Below are 25,475 nucleotides of genomic sequence, written 5' to 3'. Positions count from 1 at the left end.
CAGTGAATTCATCTGGGAGCCCACGTCCTCCCCGCCCACCAGCGAGGCGAGAACAGGGGTCCCCTCAGCTGTGTCTGCAGGGCAAGTTTTCTCCTAAGGAGGAAGTTAAGGAAGAAGGGAACATGCATCCCATCAGGCAGGGCGGTTGGCACAGCCCAGACCCCGCAGGAGGCAGCCAGGCGGTGATGGAGACAGAGACAGCCCACAAAGCAGAAAGGCTGCAGGTGAGGGGAAGGGCGGAGCATGAGGAGAGGGACGGGTGACAGCACAGGAGTGGATCAGGTGGCAAATGACCACTGGAACTGAAGGGTGAGGTCTGGGCAGGGGCAGGGGCCCCACAGGGACAAAACGCCGCCTTCCCTGGAGCTAGCACACCAGGGCCAGGTGCACGTGTCCTCCTGTGATGGCATGAGGTCACCCCACTGGTGATGGAGGGGCTGGAACTGAACCCAGGGCCTGACATCAAAGCTCTTCACCCAGCGGGCCTCCGCGTCTGGGAGACGAATTCTGGGAGGGTACGGGGCTACTAAAAAGTCTGGTTTTCCAAAGAAGGTGCTGGAGCCCTTCGGGAAAAGAGTGAGGGTTTCATCCACAGTGACATACTGACGTCTCCTCCGTGCCGGACACTGGGCCAGGACTAAGGACATAGGGGAGTAAGACACAGCCTGCCCTTCAAGGAGAGAGCGGCAGACAAGTCCATTCCCACCCACAAAAAACAGCGGCCAGCCTTCTAGACCCCGAGAGACCTAAGGCCTGGTCAGGTAGCAGTGATGGAAGATGAGGGCTGTGAGAGAGATGCCAAGGGGGCGTGAAGGAGAGAAGGAAGATCTGCAGTGTGTGCATGTGTTTGTGTATGTGAGTGTGTGTGCACTGTGTGCATTTGTGTGCATGTGTGTGCGTGTTTGCATGCATGCAGTGAGAGTGTGTGCATGTGCGTGCAAGTGTTGCATGTGTGCAGGTATGTGCACGTGTGTGCGCACGAGTGTGGACATGACTGTGTGCACGTGTGTGCGTGCATGTGTGCACGTGTGTGCATGCACCCGAGAGTGAGGCACGTTACAGATGCGGAGCGTAGGGCTCCATGATGTCTCGTCACTGCCTCAGACCAGTGGTGCAGGTGCAAGGTTGGGATTCTGTCCCAGTTAACCGGTCCCGAGGCCCTGGTCTGCGCACCTGACACGGAGATGGGAGCACCTGGGGGCCGGGGACGCTCCCACACTCAGCCGAGACTGGAAGGAACGTATCTCCGGGCCTCTGTGCTCCTTCCTGGAGCCAGCGAGCTCGGAGGTTCGTTGGCCAGCTACTTTCATCTTTCTTGGAAAGAAGGGGCATCAGTAAGTTAGGGGTGATCATTTATTAAAAGGTGATGAAGAGCCCCCCGTGTTCGCCGAGTTTGGATTTCAGGAAGGGCTCTTTCCAGTCTAATCCATCCTAATCCCATGCTGCCCCCAGGCAGTGTCCTTGGGGAACGTGACTGAATTTTAAAAGATTAAGTTGCATGTATTAGGCGGATACTGAAGAATGGTTTTTTTCCCGAGGAGTGGCCCCTGTCTCATCTTAAGTGGGGCTTTACCGGCTTAACTAACGGAAATGAGTGTGAATCATGCAGAGAACGAATCCTCTTTTCTTTTGTTGTAAGCGTTCTCCTGGGTGAGGGCACTGCTGCCTCCGCGGGCGTGAGAACGGGGGAAGGCACCGGCCCGCAGAGGCCATCACAGCCTTGCCGGGCGCCCAGCCCTCAGCTCGGCCTCACGTCGTGTTAGCAGCGACCCTCCTCCAGGGTCCGGCTCCACGGGCTCCAGTGGAACCTGGGAGGGGGTCACATCGCCGCTCGGGCGTAGCGGGGATGACTGAGCGGTCGTGCGGCATCTGTGAGGCCGAGCGCTCGCACCCCGAGACGGAAGACAGCCGACAAGAGCTTAATGATGCATTTGATTCAAAAGTTGAAAGGCAGACGTTTAAGGAAAATGCGTAAGACGTATCTTTTAATCCGTCCATCTGTGTGTGGGCTCTGTATTTCAGGCCCATTGTGTGAGCTCTTTGAGGTCAAAGCCAACTTTGTTCAGCTGTTTCCCTGTCCCCTCCTCCGCCCCCACAACGCCCCAGGATAGGTCACTTAGTACATCTGTGGTGACGAAGAGGCCCTTGCAGATGCCTGTGTAGTATCTTCCTGTTTAAATTTTGAACAGCAGCTACACACTGCAGTGAGAACTGAAACGGAACACACGCGTGTGCGGCTGAATCAGGGCGCTGCTCTCCTGAAATCAACACGTCGGAAATGGGCTATGCTTCAGTCAGAAACGTGAAGAGCAGCAGCTGCGGACGTCGTTCTTCCCTGGCCGACCGGTGTCACGCGATGTGAGGGCTTGTCATCAGATGCACACGCTTTAAGATTTGTGCTTCTTCTGGATGAACCGACCCTTTATCGTTATGACATGTCCCCCTTTGTCTCTCATAATATCCTTGTCCTGAAGTCTGTTTCCCTGATGTCAGTATAGCCTCATCGGATTTGTTCTCTCTTAAATTCCTGAGTGTATTTAGAGTAACTGGTCTTCAAGGCCTGTCTGCTAATTCCGCCATCTGGAGCTACTATTCCTGGGTCTCTCGAAATTGATTTTTCTCACCACTGTGAGTCAAATCTCCCTGTTCCCCGCAAGTCTAGTTATTTTTATTGACTGCTGGACACTGTGTGTTACCTTGGAGAATGTCTGGATTTTATCTTCCTTCAGAAAGTTGTGAGTTTTGACTTGACAGGCAGCTGATCCTCCTGAGGCTCCTTTCACACTTTACTAGAGCGGATCGGGTCTGGCCCTACCGCTGTGGCTCTGCATTTCCAGAGCCTTTCCCGAATCCCTGGGTGTGTAACCAGATGTCTTCACTCTGGCTACCAGGAGCTTCAGTGTCGCCCTGCCCTCTGAGATCTGGAAATTGTGCAGCTTGAAAAGCTCCCCTGAAGTTGTGCATTTCCTGACTGTGGAGTTTCTCTTTTCTTTTTTTTTTTTTTTTTTCTCTTTTTTTTTTTTAAAAAAATTTATTTTAAATTGAAGTTCAGTTGATTTATGGCGCGGTGTCAGTTTCTGGTGTACAGCGTGGTGGTTCAGTCACACATGTTCACGCATGTACTTTTCATCACAGGTTACTAGCGGCCCCTGAGCGCAGCTCCCTGGGCCGGACAGCAGGGCCTTGCTGTCTACCTGCTCCGCACACAGTAGTGTGTACCCGCCAGCCCCAAACCACGTGGGTTTTTTCCCTCTACATGTACAGCGTGGTTTTCAGCCAAAGACTCGGGGAAACTTCTGTGCCGGTTTCTGGGTTCTGCGTAGCTTCCTCTCCTGTGGTGTCCTGCCACGCCCTCCAGCTGAGTCAGTCTCCCCAGACGCTAGTGTCTTCCCGACTCAGCAAGGCCTCCGCACTCTGCTGGGTTCCCCAGGGAGCAGCATTTGTCTGTCTTATTTTGGGCGCAGTGGGGGGAAGCGCCTATTCAGCAAAAAGCCTCAGCAATGAGCCGAGCAGGCTGAGCATTACAGGGCGTCTCCCGGGATGGTTTGCTAACATTTTTCAGGGACAACCAAAGTCTAAAACTAGTCGTTTCCTGTGTCTCCTTCTTTCTTGTTAAACTGGAACACTGAGGCCGACCAGGGGCTGAAGGTGCGGAAGGATGCCCCGAAGGACAGCTGCTTCAAAGCAGCCGCTGGAAGCAGGTCACAGGAGCGGCGTGTGTGGGCTCCTGAACCCGGCTGTGGGGACAGTGCCTCCCTCTGCTGCTGAGGAAGGAACAGACTTCCCAAAAGAATGACTTCAGGCAAGAACCTCCTTTCTCTACCAGGAGGAGTGCTTCCTGCGTGGTCCGCCCCCCGCCCTGGTCCGTGAGGGTGGCCCAGAAGGAGGGGTCCCTCCTGCGGGAGCCCGGGGCTGGAGACAGACTTAGAAATCCTCCAGCAGAGAGGTCTGCGCCCCAGAGACATTTCCTCGATTCCTCAGCAGGTTCCCACCTTTGATGGATGATGAGGAAGGCAGCTTCCCTCCTTGATGTAGGTGAGTCCTCTGCGCAAGGACTTGGTGATGCAGACACAGGAGAAGCTGCCACCCCCCCACCTCGCTCCCTGACTTTGACCTTCTACTCCCCTCTGTCCTCGGTCATCGTCCCTTCCCGGTGCAGCTGCCCATTCGCACCTGGAGACTTCCTCAAGCCTCCTATGCTAACTCGACTTGGGGCATGTGCCTCACGTTGGCACCATTACACAGCCCTTTTCCGCAGGACACGGTGGGATGCTGGAGTGGTCACTTCAAATGCCAGTCGCTTGGGCCTCCAGGGCCTGGTGAGGCTCACACAGTAGCAGGCAGAAAAACCAGAGAGGCGAGACGACAAAGCCCCCTTGAATTCCCAGGGAGGTGACTAGCACAAGTGACTCCCACAAAGCTGCTGCGTCTAAATCCAGCCCTTGTCTGTGCCCCTGAACATCCGGCCTTGGGCTGGGGTGGGGGTGGGCCCCCACAAACCAGCTGCAATGCTGGCGATCTGGTGCTCCAGGCATTACGGGACACCTTCCCACTGACGGGTGACCCTCGTGGCCATAAAATTTCCCAAGGAGCACCGAGTCGTCAAGCCAGTCCATCCAGAGCTGGTCCCGCTGGTCCCGCTGGTCCTGGCAGCAGCCCAATATCCGTCCCCATAACAAGGACAGGCTCGATATTCTGCCCGGGACACGAGGGACACGTGAGTCCACGTTCCTGTCATGTCAGAACCACCATCCAGACCAGAGCAGTGCAGCTGTCCCAGGGTGGGGGCCCGGGTTTTGGTCCTGACCGATCCCACAGTGCACCGTGCCTGGAAGGTCACAGGTGCCCGGCGTGTTGACTAACTTAGTGGACAGACAACCTCCAGTCCAGACTGCGGGCCAGGCCGCGAAGACCCACCTGGGCATCACGGGGGAAGCCTGCCTTGTGAACGTCTGACCAGTGAAGGCACACAGCCCTCGCTCGCTCCATCAGCCCGCAGGCATGGAGGCGGGACTGTGCCCCCCACGCTGGGTTTATCCCGCGCACCAGGGGCGCGCGGGGCACCGCAGAGCCGCTACCACCCCTCCACCCATCCACTCAGCTCTTCCCTGGTCCCCACTGGTCCTGAAATCCACGGCAAGGCCCTTCCCTCCCCACCTGCTCCTGGCCCAAGGGGCTCTCCCCAGAGCTCTTCCATGGAGACCCCACTCACAGATGCCCTCCACCGCCACCCTCACACGACCGACCCGAGGCCAGAGTGTGCTGACACACTTACCTACTGCCCACCTGCCAGCAGAGCACCCCGCACAGGGCTGTGCCCGTGTCCCGGGTTGGTCCCCATCTTGCAGACGGCGTCCGGCACAGTCCCTGCTCCATGGGATAACCTGTGCGCTAAAGCCTCGTGCACGACTGCTCGTTGCGGAACCAACACACGGTTCCTAGATAATGCTGCAGGGTAGAAATTTTGTTTCCAGTTGTGTTTACACTCACGAGGCTATGCTCTTTGCAGGGTGCTGCAGAGAACCAGGGCCAGGAGCTGACAACAAGGGGGCCTGCTTTACTGGCTGCTGCTCCCTCTGTGGAGTGGACCCTAGCTCTCTTGGTCCCCCTAAACACCAGTCCTCATACGCAGGTGCTGGTGACCTGCACGTGACAGGAGAGGAGGAGGGAAGCCCTCGCCCAGGGCGGGCCCCCAAGCTTCCTGTTGGCAGGTCTAAGGAAGACAAGCATCACTTGGGGGTTAGGGGGGCCCTTCTCATGACAGAACCATCCAGGGAGGACTCCTACACCCAACTTCACTAGTTCAAGACCTCCAGGGTCTGTCACTGAGGACAAGAACCACAAGGTCCAGCAAAACCCAGCTAGAGGCCAAGCTGAGACTCAGGTGCATCCGGAGAGACCCAGGAAGGACGCAGGTGAACAGGGATGCCCACGCCCTCCTCCTGGACAGCTGTGCCTGCCGACGGCCGCTCTGCGTGGGAGGGGACTCTGAAGACACAACCCATCTCCCCCGGGGAAGCTCACAGTTTAGCTCAAACTTGTCTTTCGGTGGGTCCAGCCTTCCTACTTCCAAGCAGAGCAGCATCCAACAATCGTGATGCAAGAATGGCCGAGCAGTGTTCAGAAACAGGGACAGGCGGTGGAAACACAAGCAAGCGCATCTAGGCCAGCCAAGCCCACTACATGATCAGAGAGGTCAAGTGGTTTGTCCAAGGTCATACAGCAAGTTAATTTGGGGCTGAGACATAACCCGAGGTCCCATGACGATACAGGTCAGTACCAATGTTAACATAACATTACGCCTGAATTACATCTAGCATTTTTGTCCAAAACGGCAGTTCTTTTGGAATGCCATTCCTTTCTCCTGCTTTCCACTTAAACACAGTTCTTGAAAGGAGTGAAGCTGTCTCCACAGGCGGAGGCCCTAGAGGACACAGAAAGCTCACGGGCCCATCCAGTCAGACACCATGTCTGGGCTGCTTCTTACAGGAACGGTTTCCAGAACATTCCTCCCGGACCCATGATGGGCAGTGTGGGAGCCGGGACTACCCGGGCGCCGACCCACTGCCCAAACTCGGGGTGACACAGAAACACGGGCGCCTCCTGTGGCCCCTTCCAGACAGAGAGGGCCACCTCTAAAGGAAAGTGACAGCTGCCCTCGAGCAGCTCCAGACATGCAAATGGCAAGAAAACCTGCCAGAAGGAGGTGGACCCGGAAGCGGCTGACCCAGTCCAGTCTGAGTCTGGCAACTGCTGGGCCCAAGCATGTCTCCCTAATGCGGACGAGGGCTGCCGGGCACCCGGGGACCACGTGTCTTCCAGGCGTGGCCTTCGGGGCTGTGAGCACGGCGTTCCTTGCAGCCCATGGAGCTTGAAGAGGAATCCCAAATCAGTTCTTCAGCATCCTTTCCCCATCACCTGATGATCTGTTACTTCCTCCTCCCTCCCACAAGGGCGGGGCTACCGGCTGGCCTCCACGTCTCTAAGATGCACCGACCTGAGTCTTAAAAAGCCGACTCCAGCGAAGTCAAGGGACTGTGGATGAAACAGGTCATCACAACACAGTGACCAGCTCTGGCTGGCCTCTAAGAGGCCTCAGGCCCCTGTGGACCACTCGGGACTCCAGAATCCATGACACTTTCCCACCGCCCTCGAAAAGAACGGGTTCACTCAGCATCCTGTTCAATTTTATCTCAATGTAATTTTTAAAAAACGCAGCAGGAAAACAGGCACTATTTGTTGTACGTATTTATTTATTTATTTAACACGTGTGAGTACCTGCAGTGGAATTGTATTTTATTGTTTAAAAAAGGCAAAGCTGTAAAATATGGCCCCAGGTGAGGTTACCAAAAGCAGCCAGAAAGGGTGAAAATCACTCACTCCCCAGATTCTGCTCTGCAGCTCAGCTGGGGAGCAACACCCCCAGAACCGAGGGACACCCTAAGATGGAGATGGCTCTGCCAGAGACCAGGAGGAGCCCGACAGCAGCCCCACCCGGCGCACGAAGGCACGCGGCGCATCTGGGGCCCTGGCAGGGCCCACACCTTGCCCTCCAATTTGGTCCCAAGTCCCTGACTTCTCCCCCTTCTCCCAGTTAGAAAATTAACAAATGAAACAGACCACAAAGGAGGAGTTCATCGGGATGTGTTCTTACTCTCCCAATGACTTTATTTGCATTTGAAGTCAAATCTAAAATCAAAGTCAATAAATTGTGTGGTTTTCTTCGTCCTTCATTAATGATGAAAACTGTCCATTCAAAAACTACACTAAGACAATGTATTCCTAAAGAGCAATCCAGCTTTAACCGCATGGCATGGATCATCTTGCAGACAAATTACATCAGGAGATTTATCACTGGTACTGCACTGGGTCATTGTTGTTTTTTTTTTTGTTTGTTTGTTTTTGTTGTTTTTTGGTTTTTGTTTTTCAGCAAACTTAGAACAAACCAGAGACCAAAATGTTAAGTTTTCATCATCATGTAGAAAAATAAAAAAAAAAAACAAACCTAAAGTGTCTACCTTTGTGTTGAGGGATTCATACTGCAAAAGTAAAACTGAAAACTACACTTACAGCAGAGTTTTAAAATACTCAGCGCAAGAAACACAGTCAACACAGATCACTGCTCACTGACAAATTCGGAAAGTTCTCCTATACAGAGGTAGAGTCCAGCGCGCAAGGCTAAACAATACTCAGCAGTCCACACAAGGCTGAGTCAGGTTTTCTGGGGTCCACTTTAAATTTTAAGTCATCAGACTGTGTGTACATCCGTACAATAAATAGACTATACAATTTTTTAAAGTAGTTTAATAAACTCCACAAAATAATAGCAGATGCATTGAAATATTTACATAATTCAATTTTCAAATCTCTCTCATTCAAATAAAAGGGATAAAAATAAGATTTCTGCTTAAAGGCAGCAGAACCTCTTTCCTGAAATGGGTCGGTGAAGTAAGCTACTTTACATGGGAGGAACTAACTCATGTCTGAGAGGTATTCATATTCAGCTAAGAAAATATGTCCCTTTTTAAGCTCTATAGGTAAGGGAATATAAAATGATACTTTCTACATTTTTGATCTCCATTTAAGTTCTAAATCCAACTCCCACTTGAAGAGAGCAGCTGAATTTTGGAACCCACACAGAGGATGTCAACACGATTACAATGGAAACGCGATCAACTCTCCATATTCTGCTTGTTTGCCTTTCAGAGTTTAAGCCAGGAGGAACCTGACGGTATTTCTGGCCCAAACGGTTGACACGTGGTACAACATGGGACTCTGACCAGTACGTGGCTTGGTGTTCCCGGGTTTCAACCTTCCGAGCTCTCCACCAACACTGCACGTCTGTGGGGAGCAGGGTACGCGCTCGGGCACACACGAGGGAGTAGGACGCCAAGTTCTCCAGCTCCACAGGAGGGAGGAGACACCGGTCATCAGCGCCATTCACCCGCGAGACTCCACGGAGGGAAACCTAAGGAACCTGTCACTGTGACCCGAGGAAACATGCAAAACGCCGAGTGTGTGAGACCCGGACTCAGAGACTTGACGGGAATCTCCACCACCAACCCTTTAACGTCACTGGGTAGAAAAGCCTCACCTAAAAGGAAACCGGGGGCAGGCATAATGGAAGAATTCCGTGACTGCGCTAAGCACCCACGATGCAAATGCAAGTTGAGTTTTTATTCAATCGTTCTGTGAAAAATACCTCGGGAAACACGGGCATCTTTCCCTTCAATGACCTTTCCCTGGATACCCGCCCCCACCCCATTTTTTTTAATTTCAGATTTTTAAAAAATGTTATACAAATAGACTAACTCTGATTTAAAGTAAACATATAAAAATTGGGGGACTATTGCTTGCACGGCGGGCGTGGGGGCGCAGGGGCGGGCTGGGCAGGGCCGGGGGGGGGGGGAGCGCAGCGGCCCGCGGGTCTGACCGCTCCGGGGGGCGGGGGCGGAGGGGGTCCGGTCCCACAGCGAAGGTGCGCAGGCCGCGCGAGCGCTCCCGGGGCAGAAGAAAGCTCAGCAGACAGCGCGCGGGGCGGGCGCGCAGAGAACAAGCCGGCGCTATTTATTCGTGTCTGTGCCTGGTTGGTACAAACCATGCTCTCTGCTCTGTGGGCCCGAAAGCCAGACAGGATAACACGAACAAAGATCCCCCCACACCTCGAGAAGCAGCAAGAAGGAATGCAAGACATCTCAGGACGTACTGGTCCGGGTGGTGACCGGCGCTCGCCTTTAATGCGCATTCAACCTGGTCCTCTCCGCGGGCCTTCCCGCCTCCGCCTACCGCGGACCTCGCCCTCGAACTCGGGGCTGAAAAGCGGCCAAGCCCCTCTCCCTGCCTCCGCGCGACGCCCCAGTCCCTCCTCCAGGGTCAGAGTCTCTGCTCCGCGAGGAGGTGCCGGTGCCGGCCCCGGCCGCTGGGGACCCCGGGGCGCGCGGAGGCGGTCATCAAGGCAGCCTGGCAGCACAAGGACCTCACAAAGGAGCCGAAAGGAGAAACCACACCAGCCACCCCAGGTCTGTCTCTGCTCCAACTAGAGGAGAAGCTGCGGGATGGCACGGCCTCCAGCGCGGACGCCCACGGTTAGGAGATGATGGCCGGGGACCACCGGGGCAGAGTCAGATTGTCAGCACTCGCTGACCGCTTCCTCGTGGGCCTCCGCAGGTCCTTGTACTTGTCCTCACACAGTCGAGAGATGGCCTGCAGGGTGAGAGAGAGGCCATCAGGTCAGCCTGGAGCCCACGCCCCTCAGCACTGCAAACCCACGGGAGTCCCGCCCGCTCGCCGGCTTCGGACACATCCCGACTCCTGACACCTTTCGGGGACTCCTTGTCCTCCCATCATGGGTGCGTCTGCTAACCCGCTGGTCAGGAAAAGGATGACATCCCACACCTTACAAACTATCTCAAAGGGGCTTCCACTGCTGAGAGAGACACGAATGACATCCTTTCCCCTGCCCGGCTGCTGCCTCAGGGTCAGGCGAGGTCTCCACTCAGAGCGCCTGCGGGGGACACTGGTCTAGCCTGTGCTCATAAGCGGCAGACCTGGGATAGAGATGCTTTTCCTCAGGGAACCACAGGCTGGCTTTCCTGCGGGCCAAGGGGCTGCCAGGGTCCCTCCTGAGCAGGGAGGAGTGACGGGGCCACCAGCACACCAGGAATGCAACAGAGTGGGCTGGATGGGGACCCACGCTCCTCGCCAGCCTAACCACTTCACATGTGTCCTTGCCAAGGCTTGACATCACCTGCCTTGGGGCAAGACCTTCGGAGGAAGGGTTTCCCACATCTGCCCTTGAACAGAAGAGCGGCCTTGCAGTAACCGCCACTGGCCACATGGCTGAGTTCTGAAAACCTCACTGCATTGCGACTTAAACCCAGCACTGGGCAACCAGTCTTCTCCAACTTCTGCTAAGTTTCTTTCTTGGGACTAATGTACCATCAGCTTTTTAAAGTTTCATTGATTTTAAATGTCTGCCTCCTTAAGAGCCCTCTTCCCCACCTCCTGACTGTTTTGCTGGCAGCTGTGGCCCTGGGAGAGCTCCACTCTGGCCATCCTGATGCTCCCGGGTCTCCCTGAGCCTGGGACAGGACTGGGCCGCTTACCGCGCCTGGCAAAGGTGAGACTTGTGAGGTGAGACCACGGCGGTGTGCAGGGCCTCTGCCATCTTTCCTGTCAGAAGTGCAAGGCAGGAGAGGCCCGCAGCCTGATGACCACAGCCCTGAGCCCAGGAGGGGACAGAGGGGCGGCCCCAGCTCTAAGCGGGCCGTGAAGAGAGTATTTTGAAAAAATGAAAAATGAAAGCAGAATCAAACCTTTCTGGAATCCCAATTGTTTGGGCCATCTGGTATCTTTTTCCTCATAAAAGTGCATGCCAGGAAACTTTCTTTGGTTTTTTTTAATGTTTTTAAAAACAGGTGTTCAAAAAAGCTTTTTTTGATTTAAAAAAAGACTCAATGCGCAATAAGTAGAAGCCCACTGTTAGGAAGGTCACTGACAACCAGCGGCTGTGCGGACTGCATGCGGGCACCGTGCCCCATTCCTCCGCGAGCGCGCAGCCTGCCCTGGGCGCCCATGCCCCTCACCTCCAGCTTGTGGGCCCTCTCCCGGCTCAGGGGCTCCAAGGGGAAGCTCAGGTTGTTGGCTTCGGCCAGAGAACGAAGGTCAAAGTAATACTTGGCATAAACGCTGGAGGGGACGTTGATGTTGAACTGGAGCAACTCGAGGAACTGCCGCTCCAGCTCATTCCTGCGGGAGAGATGGACAGCGCGGCTCGGCTCTTGGCCCCCCCACCCCCCACTGCGGAGACAGACCCCACCAGGAAGAAGAGCCACCTGTGACCGCTGGGTGGGTGCAGGGTCTGACTGCACATCTCCGTGAGGCCCACTGGCTCAAATGGGGGGGCAGGGCAGACCGCACAGAGAACCCAGTGGAGTCCAGGGAGGGCCCATGGGCTCTGCCCTTCCCAGGAAAAGGGGGCGCCGCTGACCTGCCTCCTCCACAGAGCATGCCTGCAGGGCATGTCAGCAGGCCAGGTGGGCCCGAGAAAGCGCATCTCAAACAAGCTCCCTTGAGAGGCCTGGTGGCCCGCTGAGAACCCTCAACACAGAGCCCGGTCCACAAAGGAGCCGACCCACTCACACCTGGATGGAGGCGGTGGTGGTGGTGGCCAGGACAGAGCAGCCTACCTCTCAGGGCTGACTGACAGCCAGGGTGGGGGGTGGGGGCAGGGGGAAGCGTCCTCGGTGATGGTCCATCTGTACGCCTTGGTCCTGCCAGGGGGGTGGGGGACCAGGAAGGCCTCCCAGAGGGGCAGCGGGGCTAGGGAGGAAGGCTGGGGCGTGCTGGTCATCTCTCCGTCGTCACTGGAGCCCCGGTCCGAGTGCATCTGCTGCTCCTTGAGGGACCTTGCGGAGCCCTCGGAGCCCCGGAGGGCAATGCCAGGCTGCACTGCGGCGACACCAGCAGGAGCAGGAGGCAGGGCGGTGGGGATGCGAGCGCGATGTGCATCCCCGGACCGGAGCCCCAGGAAGGAGCGACCTGAGAAGCCTCAGCGCGTTGTCCTTCCGGCCGGTGCCCTTGCAGCGCAGCGGGAAGACCAAGAGGCCACACTCAGGTCCTTAACACAGGAGCGGATTCCCTTCCTTGCAGCTTCGAGAGAGGAGTTACGCTGAATTTCCCACTCTCAGTGACTGTTATCTGTGTCCCCTTTATGTGAGATTCAGTAAGAGGTCATCCTCCGAAACACAGGAACCAGGTGAGATCTTAGTAAAATGCGGTTAGGCAGAGGCGCTGGCCTGGGGCACACTGCCACCCAGGGGCCAAGAGGCGCCACTGCGGCCCGCACTCCGGTGTGGGGAAGAAAGCCTCTCTTCTCGGTACAAACGGGAGATAGCCAGTCCGCTATTCCCGCCCCAGACGGCACCGACACCACCGCCTGCTGCTGAGGGCGCATCTAGGATTACAATCAGGAGGAATCTGTTTACAAGGCGGCGGCTCCCCAGTGCTCCTCAGGGAAAAGCAGCCTTTCTGAATAGTGGAGTGTTTTCTTGAATGTTTCTGTGTAAGTTTGGACGGAAATAAAGATTTTAGAGCTGCTGCATTTTCAAACTGAAGCCAGATTTAGGAAATAAAAATAATTCCCCAAATTTGAATTTCCAAACTGCAGCAGTCCATATGACAGCTTGCTATGCGATATAAATCATCAGAAAACGAACAGTGATGCGAGTGGGCTTGACGGATCTGCTGCCCTCAAGAGGATAATTAAAAACAGTTCAAATGTGAAACTTTGTAATAAATAAGTTCAGGTCAACAAACAAAAAATACTTCAGAAATACTTATCACATTAGATCAACATTGTAAAGAAACCCAACGGAACCCAACTGAATGGCTAACTGCCACTTAGCAACCTGCAAATGGGGCCCCAGATGCACCTAAAGGGAGTTGTTTTCATCACCTAATAGCCTGTAGGCTTTTCTGGAAAAACAGGCTCACTTTAAAGACCAGCCACCACGCAGCAACCCCACCTCTGGGCACAGACCCAGGAGAGCGGAGGGCAGGGCCCCGGGGAGGTGTCTGCACGCCCGCGCTCCTCCTGTTCACGGCAGTGCTGTTCACAGCAGCCGGGAGAGCAGGCAGCCCAAGTCCGTCGACAAGCGGTCTACACACAGAATGGAGTCTTCCCAGCCTTAAAAAGGAAGGAGACTCTGACTCAGACTACAGCGTGGATGACCCCTGAAAGAAGCCAGCCACGCAAAGACAAATGCCTCGTGGCTCAACTGAGATGAGGCCCGAGTGGACTCACTGGAGCAGTGAGGTTCTGAGAGATGGGAGGCAGAGTGGAGGCCGCCGGGGGCTGGGAGGTGGGGTTGCATGGGGACAGGGTCAGTTTTACAAGAGGAAGAGTCCGGAGGAAGAGCTGGTGATGGCTGCATGACAGCGGGAATGTGCAGAACACCCCGAGCTGTGCCCTGAAGGTAGTTTCAGTGGTAAATTCCATACTGAGCATGTCTGTCATGGAAAAACCAAACAAGGCATCGAGCGAGAGAGAGTCTTCCCGCCAGGGCAGCCCCAACCTGGGCCCGTCTGACGGGCATCGGTGAAACACGGTGCCCCGACTGCCCTCGTGACACGTGCCTCAAAATGTTTGTTTTGAGCGCCGGCATCAGCGAGCCCAGACTTGCCAGCCAGAGCTGCCCCATCCAGAGGTGCATGCAGGGCCCCACCAAGGTCCTCGGTGTCAGAGACCCTTCAGCTGGAGGGGAGCCTGGGCTCGGCAACACGGGGCAGGCCACCTCAGGACAGCCACACACAGGCGAGGCCAGGAAGAAGGGGACATGGGTCAGCAGGGCACCAGAAGCAGCAACAAAAAGCACATCTCACATCTCTGCATCTGCAACTCGCAACCGTCTCGCCCTGGGGAGCGAGAAGGGGAGGCCCAGGCCAGCGTGGAGGAGCGGAGGCTGGCTGGGACAGACGACAGCCCCCCACGCCCCCTCCCCCCAGCAGGGGCCCCAGAGCCAGCCTCAGCCATTTAGTTGAGTGACAGCCAATTCCACTGACCCCTGGGGACTCACAGGGTATCACTGAAAAAGACTGACTCAAGCACTAACTTTTTTAAAATTCCAGAAGTAAATCTGCGGCTCGGTGCAGATGCTACAAAATACAGCCCGCGTCCCCACGAGCCTGGCTCCGCAGCCGGCCCTGAACCGCACCGAGTGCAGCACATGCCGACCCACCCCTCCAGAGTTCCTGTGGAAACCACTCAGTCTGGCCGCTCCGGGGCTGGGAGGCTCCCCACACGCTCGCCTGCTCTGCCGGAGCAGGGTCTTACACGAGGCCTCGGGACGCAGGGCTGCCAAGTGGTAACAGTGAGTGCACGTCTTAGGAGTGCTGGGAGGACCCAGCTGAGACATGCACAAACTGGACAAGGCTCGACTCCTGACAAACAGCTTACAACCACTTCTTCGAGGCTTTCAATAAAATAAGGGCTTCTCCAGTGATCCCGAGTCCACGTGAAGACCCAGCTGGGCCGACGTCTCAATGTGTTAAGGACAGCAGCACAGAAGGCATCTCCCCACCAGCTGCGTTTCTCTCTCTCCTTCTGTTCCAAGGCTTGGTGGTGATGACGGCTGCATGACAGCGGGAATGGGCAGAACACCCCGAGCTGGGCCCTGAAGGTAGTTTCAGTGGTATCTGTCGTCTGCCCGTGACCCGCGGCACCCTCCGCAGAGAGCAGGGACAGAAAGGAGAAGCGGTCTGAGGCCCAGGTCTGGCGTCCGCAGGCCTTTCCTCTGACCCCACGGGGGGACGTCCTGGGCTCTCTTGCTGACCCTGAGCACCACCGCCACCCACATCCCCGGTCAGTGGGATGGGCACCTGGACCACGTCCCCACACACACACCTCAGCACAGGTGACAGATGCCAAGGGGCAGAAACAAGGCAGGATTTCTCACCCCATGCACCTGCTCACAGCCTGGATGACCAGCTCAGAGACCATTTTCACCTTGAGATGCAATCAAGAACTTGATTTTTCCTGCTATCAGGAAGGAATTACAGATGCAGGGAGGACTTTAAGCGTCCGCAGCAGGAAGGGAATCTGTGCAAGAGACCCAAGAACACAGACCTGTGCCCGAGGGCGACCCAGAAATGGGTGCCCAGAGCAGCAGCAGCCAGCGGACAGGGGCCAGGCCGGTGAGGAGCCAGCGGCCACCACAGACCCTGTGCCCCGAGGATCCTGGGTCTGGGGACACAGATGTGGATGGGCACATGGTGGAACCTCCTCCAGCCCAAAGCTTCCCTGAGGAAGCCAAACGAACAGTATGAGAAAAATAGCAAAAATTGAGTCAGAAATGCCAACAAAGTGTAAGGAACTGTACAGGGTTCATCCTGAACGTTCTCCAGAACCTACGGGAGGCTTGGACCCGACCTCCCACATCCCTAGCTCTGAGACCCCAACAACGGATGACACGGGGGCAAGGGGACACAAGGCTCATTTTAAGCAACGGAACTTGCAAAACAGGACAAAAGCAGTGAAAGTCTCCTCCCCGAAATGGAATAAGAACAGGTAACATTTTAGCCACCTACTGCCCAGAGCAGGCACTGGGCCTGAGGTGGGTCTGCGGTGGGGACAGGGCTGGCCGGGGGGACAGGGCCCAGGGGCACAGGGCCCAGGGACATGGAGGCGGAGGGGGAGGAGCAGGGTCTGAGCACTCACATGTCCTCCACCGTGATGTCCTTGAGGATCTGGCAGTAGTCCACGTTCCATACTGCCTGGTCATCCCACACCTTTGAGGCCAGCAGGATGGCCCCCAGGACAATCCGCTTCCAGTTGGCTGGACAGATGTCGATTTCTGCATAGGTCAGAAGCCTCTCGAGGTAAACCTGCAAGACAGGAAGCCCCCGGGTGACGAGCCAGCGCCTCCCACACCAGGCAGTGCACGTGCTCCACCTCCTACACAGGTCCCCACGGCCCGGTCACTCGCTTAAAAAGTCAAGGGCTCAAGGAGTTGAGGACAGGCGGGCGTGAAGGCGCCGCCGACGCTGGACGTGTGGGCGCGGCTGGACCAACGCCAGCAGCTACAGGCCAGCTCCTCGCTCCACCCACTGCGACACCGGCACAAACCCAGCGAGCAACCAGAGATCCGACAAGGAGAGCAAACAACATGAAAGAAGAAACTTTTTTTTTTTTAATCTCTACTCTTTTTCATTAAACTTTTTATTCGGATGTGATGGTAGATTTACACAGTGTTGATAAACCTGGTTTTTATTATGATGGTCAAGTACACACAACGCAAAACGCAGCACTTAACCGTTTTGGGTGTGCGGTTCTGCGCTGTTAAGAACAGTCACAGTGTTGTGAAACCCTCACCATCCAACTCTTTTTCCAGAACTTTTTCATCTCCCCAAACTGGAACTCTGTGCCTATGCAACCCCCAACCCGTTCCCCCTCCTGCCTCCCTGAATGTGACGACCCAGGTACCTGATGGAGGTGGACTCACACAGTACCTATCCCTTTGTGACTGGCTCCTTTCACTGAGAACAGTGTCCCCAAGGGTCACCCATGCTGCAGCCGGTGTCAACGATTCCTTCCTTTTTAAGGCGAATAATGGTACAGACCACGTTCTGTTTGCCCAGCATCCATTAATGGACACTTGACTTGTTTCCACTTCTGGCTACTGTGAATAATGCTGCTGTGAACACTGGTGCACAGACGTCCGTTCAAGCCTCTACGTCTGACTCTTTCCGGTGTGTCCCCAGTAGTGGGACTGCCGGACTGTGTGATAATCTGCTCAGTATTCTGTAGAACCACCACACTCCCCTCCACAGCAGCTGAACCATTTATGTTCCCACCAGCAATGCACAAGGGTTAGTTTTTCCACATCCTTGCCAATATTTGCCAGTACCTGTTATTTTGTTTTTTTTTTTTTAAATTATAGTCATCCTAATGTGTGTGAAGTGGTATTTTTAAATGAAAGAATTCCAGCTGAAGTTGTAAAATGAAATCACATAATATAGGATTTAAAACTTGCCAAACGTAGAAGGCAGACATCAGAAATACCCACAGAGCTCATCAACTAAGCTGGGTCACGAGTTAAGAATGCCTTTCAAAGCTTCCCTTAGTAAAAGCCTGCTTATTGATGTGTTTCACACCTCTCTGAATCATGAATTGATTATTTCCAGTTTTACATCAAATGCATTTGCAAAGGCATCAACTGCAGAAAGAATTTCATTAAATTAATCATCTATACTTTTCGAACTAGTCATAGTTTATCATGTCTGTAAAATATTAAATACTAGGAAATACCCCAAAAAAGCATGTACAGAAAGAAAAATGCTTAAATGGGCAAAACTAAGAAAACCTGAATAAAGCACGAACCTTAGTTCATAGTAACGTATCACTTATTAATAAATACATCATACTAACATGAGGTGTCAATAATTACACGTTTATTACATCCACGTGCAGCGCAACGTTGCAGACGCCAGCAATACACTAGGTGTGAAGCGTGCAGGGACTCTGTGCTACCGTCACAATTTTCCTACAAATCTAAAGCTAAAAGTCGATTTTTAAAAATACATCATGAAAATGAACACACATCCCCAAACTTGTGCAGCGCAGCTGGAGCTCAGCTCACAGAAACGGGTCGCTGTCAACTCCTGTGTTAGGAAAGGCAGGCCTCAAATCAGTAACCTGACCTTCTGCCTTCAGTAACCAGAAGAAAAGGAAGACAGGAAACTAAAGGGACAGCCAGCAGGAGGAAGGAACGAACCAAGATGAGAGGGGAGACAAACGGGTGGAGCCGAGAAAACAGAAAAACCAACAGAACTGCAAGCCGGTTCTTTGGGAAGACCAGCAAAATCGACAAGCCGTCAGCTAACCCGGCCAAGAAGAAAAGGAAAAGGACTCCAGTAAGGAAAATCAGAAATGAAAAGAGACATCACAGTAGCCTTTCAGAAATAAAGAGAATTACAAGCAAACGGGACAACTCAGGTAAAACGCACAAATCCCCACAAAGACACCAGCTGACCCAAGAAACAGACAGTCCGAATAGGCCGAGAGCAGGCAGAGGCTGAACTGGTAACGCAAACCCTTCAACAAAGAAAAGCCCTGTGTGGAGGGCAGCACAGGGAATTAGCCACATTTAACAACACTTCTAAATGAAGCATAACCTATAAAAATACTGAACCACTAATATACTGTAAATCACCTGGACTTAAATTGTTTAAAAGATACTATTTAAAAAAAACCCTGGCCAAGGCAGCTTCAATGGTGAATTCTATCTATTATTTAAATAAGAATACCAATCCTTCCCAGACTCTTCAGAGAAACAGAAGTGGAAGGAACGCTTTTCAGTTCATTATATGAGGCCAGTTATGTTGATTCCAACACCAAAGGTATCACAAGGAAACGAAAGACCAATATCCCTTACAAATACAGATGCAAAAATCCTCAACAAAACAGAAGCAAACCAAGCCCAGCAACACAGAAAAAGAATTACGCAGCAGGACCGAGAATGCAAGGTGGACTTAACACATCAACAGAATAAAGAACAAAAACCACACAACCAATCTCATGATACAGAAACAGCTCTGACACAATCCAATACTCTCTAAAGATCAAGAACACTCCACAGATTAGGAACAGAAGATAACTTCCTCGTCTGGCAAAGGGCATCTATGAAAAACTCAACAGCTAACATCTTCTTTAACGGAGAAAGACTGAAAGGTTTCCAGCAGGATCATGAACCAGACCCGGACACGCACTCTCACTTCTGGTCAGCACGGTGCTGACCTGGGTGACCGGCTGCAGGAGGAAGAGCCGTCCAGCTCGGGAAGGAGGAAGCAGAGCCACCTCCACTTGCAGACGTGATCTTGCACACAGGAACCTCATAAAAACTATGAGAACTAACATGAGTTAAACAACATGGAAGAACAGGTCAGCTGCACAGCGTTCCCGCACAACAGCAGTGAACAATCTGACAACGGAATTAAGAAAGTCATTCCACTTACAGAAGTGTGAAACAGAAGTAAACACCCAGGAGTATACTGAACAAAAGAAGACCTGTAAGATTTGTACACTGAAACTACAGAAAGGGATTGGTAAAAGAAACTGAAGAAAACCTGAGTAAACAATTTCTTTATGCAGTTTTCAGGGTACAAGTGGACTGACTTTCTTAATTTCACTGCCGTGTGGGATGTGACGTGGAGAAACTGTGGGCTCCTGACGTTGCCAGCAGCGACACAGAAGAAGGGCGAACAGAGTCACTGCGCGCCCCCGCAGCCCCAGCCCTGGTGTGCACCGAGACACGAGGATACGCCCACCCGAAGGCTAGTGCAAATGCTCACAGCGGCGTTATCACAGCAGCCGGGAGGCGGAAGTAACCCAGTGCCCATCAACTGAGGGGTGGACGAATAAAAGGCAGTGTACCCACTCAATGGAGCATCAGCTGGCAATAAAAAAGAAGGAAATCCCACACAGGCTCCAACCTGGGTGAACTCTGGAAACGTGACTGTGGAAGCCAGTCACCAGAGACTAAGCACCACATAATCCACCCACACAAATGTCCTCAACCGGTGGGCCTGGGCCTGGGCCTGGGCTGGGGGCAAGGAATGGGGGGTGGCCACTAGCGGGGAAGGGGTCTCTTCTGGGGGGTTAGGCGGAGGTGGCTGCTGCACCATATACTAAAACCCCCTGCAACGCTCACTTCATGAGGGTGGGCCTTACGGTGTGTGGGCTGCATCTCAGCAAAGGGATGAGCAATTCGTAACATGTCTCCTCATCAGGTCAGTCCGCACTCTGCCACCCCCATTTCTTCTCACTCCTTTCCTTCTGGCCTGACCCTCTCCATCCATCACTGACTTCCTCCCCAGCCCACTGCCATGCTCTCCGAACAGAGCCCACCTCGTGGCCGCCGACGGCCCTGAGCAAGGACTGGACTCCCACTCAGCAGCCGTGCCGGGAATGTTACAAAGTGCCCTTCAGGCTTCGCTTATCATAAATCAGCAGGTGCAATTCAGTGCCCTCACCCGCTTTTTAAATTTCCTCCTATGTCAGTATCGATAGGAGGGAAGGCTTTGAGTATATCCTCAAAGGCTAAAGAAATATAGTAAGTGATATAAAGTTATTGTTCCTCTTTCAAAACAGAGTTAATTAAGCTCTGAAATATTTCTTTGGGTTAACTGGGCTCCGGGTGTCTGCAAATCCTGGAAGCTGTTGCCACAGGCAGGCTACAGTCCATCTCCTTGCAGGCAGAGAGGCTCTCTCCCCTGGGCAGTGATCCATGATGCCAAGGTAAAGTCCAGGAGACAGGCAGAGAGAAAGGCATCTCTGTCAGCTCCAGGCCAAACCTGCCCGGACGTGGCTTTCTGCCCACAGGCCCCAGGCTGGCCCAGCAAAGGCCCACAACAGGCGCCAGAGAAACAGCCCTATTGACCAAATGAGATCTGACCAATGGTCCATCCCTAAGGCCTTGAGAATGCAAGTTAGGGTGGAGACTTTTTATCTCCGGTCTCAGCGCAGGTCACGTCCCACTGTCTCTGAATTTCTAACAGACATACGTTTACAGGAAAACCACAGACAAGAAGGCAGCCATCACATCACTCCTCCCGGTGTCAGGGCTCATCGCTCCTGATCCCAGTCACCAAACCCCTGCAGGAAGCCAGCCCAGAACCCGGGATGTCGGCGAGGGGCCCGGTCCTTCGGAGCCCCTTCGTGCCCACTCCACTTTCCTGCCTGTGTCTCCGCAGCTTCTCCGCCTCTGAGTGCGGTCTGATTCGAGGAGACCCAGGACAGGGACAGCCAGCAGTGGCGCCAGCGATCACGGCCGCCCGCCCTGCGGGCACTCACCAGGGTAACTATGGCACACTCCGCAGTCAGCTGGGCAGCGCTGAACAGTGTCCGAACAAACCGGTAAATCTGCTTCTGCTCGGGGTTGTGTTTGTCGTAATCTGGTGGCACTTCGGATTTCTGGGGAAGGAGATATTCTCAGGTGACCCAACAAGAGCAACAGAGACATGACTGGACGGCACCCTGACACCCGAGGGGCAGATTACCGAAAGAGGGTGAAGGTTTTCATCGAAAATATCCAAGAGCATCCGTCCATCTGGGTCCCTGGTGGGGAAACAACAGGAAATGGAGTCTACTTTCTGCAAGAACGAATGCCAGTCAAAATGAAACAGAAACATGTTTTCATTCAACTGGTATTTCAAGAAACAGGCAGTGCTGAACGTTGAGAGATGGTATCGATTACTCATGAATTGTAATCTGTTTTTCTAGGGGACAATATTTAATCATTTTTGAATAGCCCATGAAATAAAGGTTATGAACCACACTTAGTTTCATTAACTTAAGGGAAAATTTAGATTCTCATTTCTTGACTTTTCAAAGGAACCAAACCTAAACTTCTTTAACGTCTTGTTTCTGAGCAAAGGCTGGCGGATCTGTGAAAGCATCACTACGTGGTAGTTGGAAGGACAAAAGTCTGAGGGTAAGAATGACCACTCAGTGCGTCCTAGAGATGCGTCTGAAATCTTCACAACATGCAACTCAATCGCTTCACTAACGAGCAGTTTCATGATTGTGCCCTGAGAACAAGGCGTGACACATGGAGAAATGTGCCTGGTCGCTCCCACACAGGCACACGCCTGGACCCGTGCAGAGCGGCGGCTTTCACGCAGCGCCACGGGGAGGCGGGGCTCTGGGGGCGTCACCCCCAGGGACAGCTCTGCTTCTATCTGTTTCATATCATTTGAGTTTTGCCTAAAAGTTTTTCTTTAAAAACCAAATTTGGAAATCACTGCTTTGGTAACAGCATGCAATTTCCACAGTCTGTGTTTCCAATGTCAATTAGGCTGCAAGTATCAAAAGGCTACAGATCTGTCTCTGATACACACCCCCCCACTCACGCGCATGCACATGCACACACGTGTGCACTCACACACATGCACACCCACCCACTCATACGCACGCACATGCACATGTGCACACACACATATGCAATGCCATTCAGCAAACTCGGGAAACTTTCACCAGGAGTAATTTTAACAATAAAAATGTAGGGTCAAAAATATAAAGAGAGTTCAGAATTTAAGTTAAAATGGCTCTTCAGAGAAGTGGGTTTTGCTCTCAATTCCATTAAAAGCTGTGCCATCTAGTCTCAAGACACTTTCAGGCGACAATCTGTAAATTAACCAGGCTGCTTTCAAATGCCGGCTTTTCAGCCGGACTTTCTCCACTTTCGGCTCCATTTATTCCCACGAGCCCAGCAGGGCACACGATCACACGTCTCAGTAGTATATTGCTGGGCTCAACTCCTAATTCCCTAATTTACTAGCTGTGTATCTTAGGCAAATTATTTAAACCCCCTGTGCCTCGGTTTTTTTATCTGTAAAGTGGAGACAGTATCGGTACCAGCTGGTGGAGCTGCTGTAAACACTACATGAGATAAGGCGCGTAGAGAGCTGCCCAGGGTGGCCAGAGTGAGTGCTTAATAAAGCCGGGCCTTAGCAGCATTGGCTGCGGCCATAAATCAACACTGACGTCCGTGCATAACCTCAGGGCTGAGGAATCAGCGAGGCTAATGTGAAACTCGTTTGAGAACATACCTAAGTGGCATTGATGGCCTTGCATTGCTGGTTAGGACTAACAGGCTTAAACACTCTGAAATACTATCACAGGAATAAGCAGCAAGACAAACTTGCACTTTCACCGATAAGTCACTCTGGCCAAGGTTCCAAGTTCCAACATCCTACGTTCTGTAAGTTCTTAAATCTGAAATTCTCAGGCACCATATGGACCATGAATCCCAGTTACACTGTAGGGAAAGGTCATTACAGAGAATGCCTTTCCAGGTGTCTGCTTCCAGCATCTGTGCTTTCCCACATGCCCATTACAAGCTCTGTTGTTTACCGTGGACTTCCCTGCCTGGCACCACTCTCGTAAAACAGACTCAGGGGTGCGGCCCCGCCCGAGACCCCCGCCAGCCAGGAGGCGGCCTTGCTGGCTCCCGGAGCTGGTTCCCACCAGCTGTCCTTGTGACTGTGTAGATGGAACACGCGTAAATGCCACGTTACTCAACAAGACAGGACCACGTGTCTCTGTTCTCACGAAACGAAGAGTGCTTTGGAAAGAGCCAGTAACGGGAAACCACTAATGGTAAGTCAGCTGCGTGTCAGGAGCGCTCCAAACCTGAACGAGTCCACACTCGGACTCTTCTGCAAATGTCACAGGCTTCCTAAGTGCTAATCACAAACACAGAAACCGACCCACTGTGGAAAGGAAGAGTCCCCGGGGCGGCTGATAAGAGGCCGTGCTCCAGCACTGCTGTCATCAGTGCCCTCTGCGCAGAGCAGGACCTGGACGCCACACACTGAGCGTACTTTAATGTCTTACGTTGAAGGAAAACTTCTAAATGAGCGTTCTAGGACTCCCTATTTTAACTGGCTTTTTAAATTAGCTGAACTGTCTCCAGGCTATCAGGAGAGGATTTCTACTACATTGAAATAGTTTATGACTAAATTGACAACAAAACTTTTTCTACTGAATTGAAACTATAAATTAAACATTCTTCTCATGTTAAAGTTACACACCGAAAAGTGTTAAAATATCTTATAAAAGAGTATTTAAGCAAATTATACAGAAAATAAAGTAACGAGGAGACTGAACATGATCAAGAAACTCTTCTGTTCTGGGGGCTCCATCTGGCTTCCTCGCTCAGAAGCAGCCCCGCACTCACCTGGGAAGTGTTGGTAAATCATGCTAACTTTAGAAATTCTATGAAAATGCACTAAGAATATAAAACTGAAAGGCTGAAGGAAGGAGAACATAATAGCAAAACCGTAACAGTAGACAACGTGTGATGTTCTCAGCACAAAATCAATCAAAATCCACGTACCTGTTTTTGATGTGGTAATATATTGCGAGAGCTACACTGTAAGATAAAATGCAGGAGTTCAGTGTTTCATAATCATAGTCAAGGTGTTACATTATTTTGCATCAATTTGATCATAAATATTTAAAATTTTAAAGTAAAAAGATCCATCTGAACAGCCCCATTTAATTCAGAAATGCTGATGAAGAAAATGCTCTCCTCAATCAGGCACTCATTCCATGCAATTATTAAATCTTTTCCAGAAACACCAAAACTTCAAGTGATATTCGGGAACAAATTTCTCTTTTATCTGAAATTTTAAGCTTTCCTCCCTTTAAATACAGGCGCTATGTGAAAGCTCAGTGGTGACATCAAACACCTTTGAAGTCTCCAACGCCGCACCTGACATTCTAGAAAGTCAGTGGCTTCTTTACAATTGTCAGAAAAATGTGGGTGTTACCCGCAGTGGTTTGCCATTTTTCCTCTTAAATCAATAACCTCTGGGCAATCTGCCTAACTTGCTTGTTCATCTGCTGAAACGGTCCTGGAACTCTTATTTGTGATACTTTACATTTTAATATCTTAAAACTTAATTTCACATTTTAAAAGATATGAATTTAATGAAAACATTCCCATCCCCTGAATTTTCTTCAAGTAACGTTCTCCTGAGTATGAAATGTGTTCTATTCAGACTGCAGAAATTTTGGAAAATAAAGAAGTATGCAGAAAAACAATTCCTCTGCCCAGAGATGATTACTGTCGGCCTGAGACACACAAATGCCTGTTTCTATTTGTAAATCACACATGCAAGCAGGCAGGTGTGGGTCCCACTTTTCTTTGCATTAACATTTTTCTTACCATTAAAATGTTACTGAAAAACATGGTTGACTACATTCCATCATATTGTTCAACTTTATTAGCTAGTCCCCTACTGCTGAACATTGTAGTTGTTTTCACTGTTTCACAGCTGCAATCAACATCATAATGAAAGTCGTAACAGATAAAGGCACAGCACCCCAGGTCCTTCACAGCCGAGCCCAAACCCCAGAGCCAGCACATCGGGGCCCCTGTGGCCTCAGTCAAGGGTTCTTGCCACAGTGCTGG

General features: G+C 52.4%; 1 protein-coding gene across 2 annotated transcripts in view; it reads right to left on the bottom strand.

Moving 5' to 3' along the window:
• Positions 1 to 7,628: 7,628 nt before the first annotated feature.
• CCNY (cyclin Y) overlaps positions 7,629 to 25,475 on the bottom strand; it is a 53,512-nt gene continuing 35,665 nt past the window's right edge. For both annotated transcript variants that reach the window (XM_032474140.1, XM_032474141.1), the window contains exons 5-10: positions 24,396 to 24,431; positions 21,556 to 21,613; positions 21,350 to 21,469; positions 16,217 to 16,383; positions 11,586 to 11,748; positions 7,629 to 10,203 (exon numbers count right to left, since the gene is read on the bottom strand). In XM_032474140.1, the coding sequence (XP_032330031.1) occupies positions 10,087 to 10,203; positions 11,586 to 11,748; positions 16,217 to 16,383; positions 21,350 to 21,469; positions 21,556 to 21,613; positions 24,396 to 24,431 (661 nt within the window). In that variant the 3' untranslated portion in view covers positions 7,629 to 10,086. The remainder of the gene's footprint in view (positions 10,204 to 11,585; positions 11,749 to 16,216; positions 16,384 to 21,349; positions 21,470 to 21,555; positions 21,614 to 24,395; positions 24,432 to 25,475) is intronic.

This window comes from Camelus ferus, chromosome 35 (assembly GCF_009834535.1).
Source record: "Camelus ferus isolate YT-003-E chromosome 35, BCGSAC_Cfer_1.0, whole genome shotgun sequence".
NCBI lineage: Eukaryota > Metazoa > Chordata > Mammalia > Artiodactyla > Camelidae > Camelus > Camelus ferus.
This window is presented reverse-complemented; position numbering and strand designations above follow the sequence as displayed.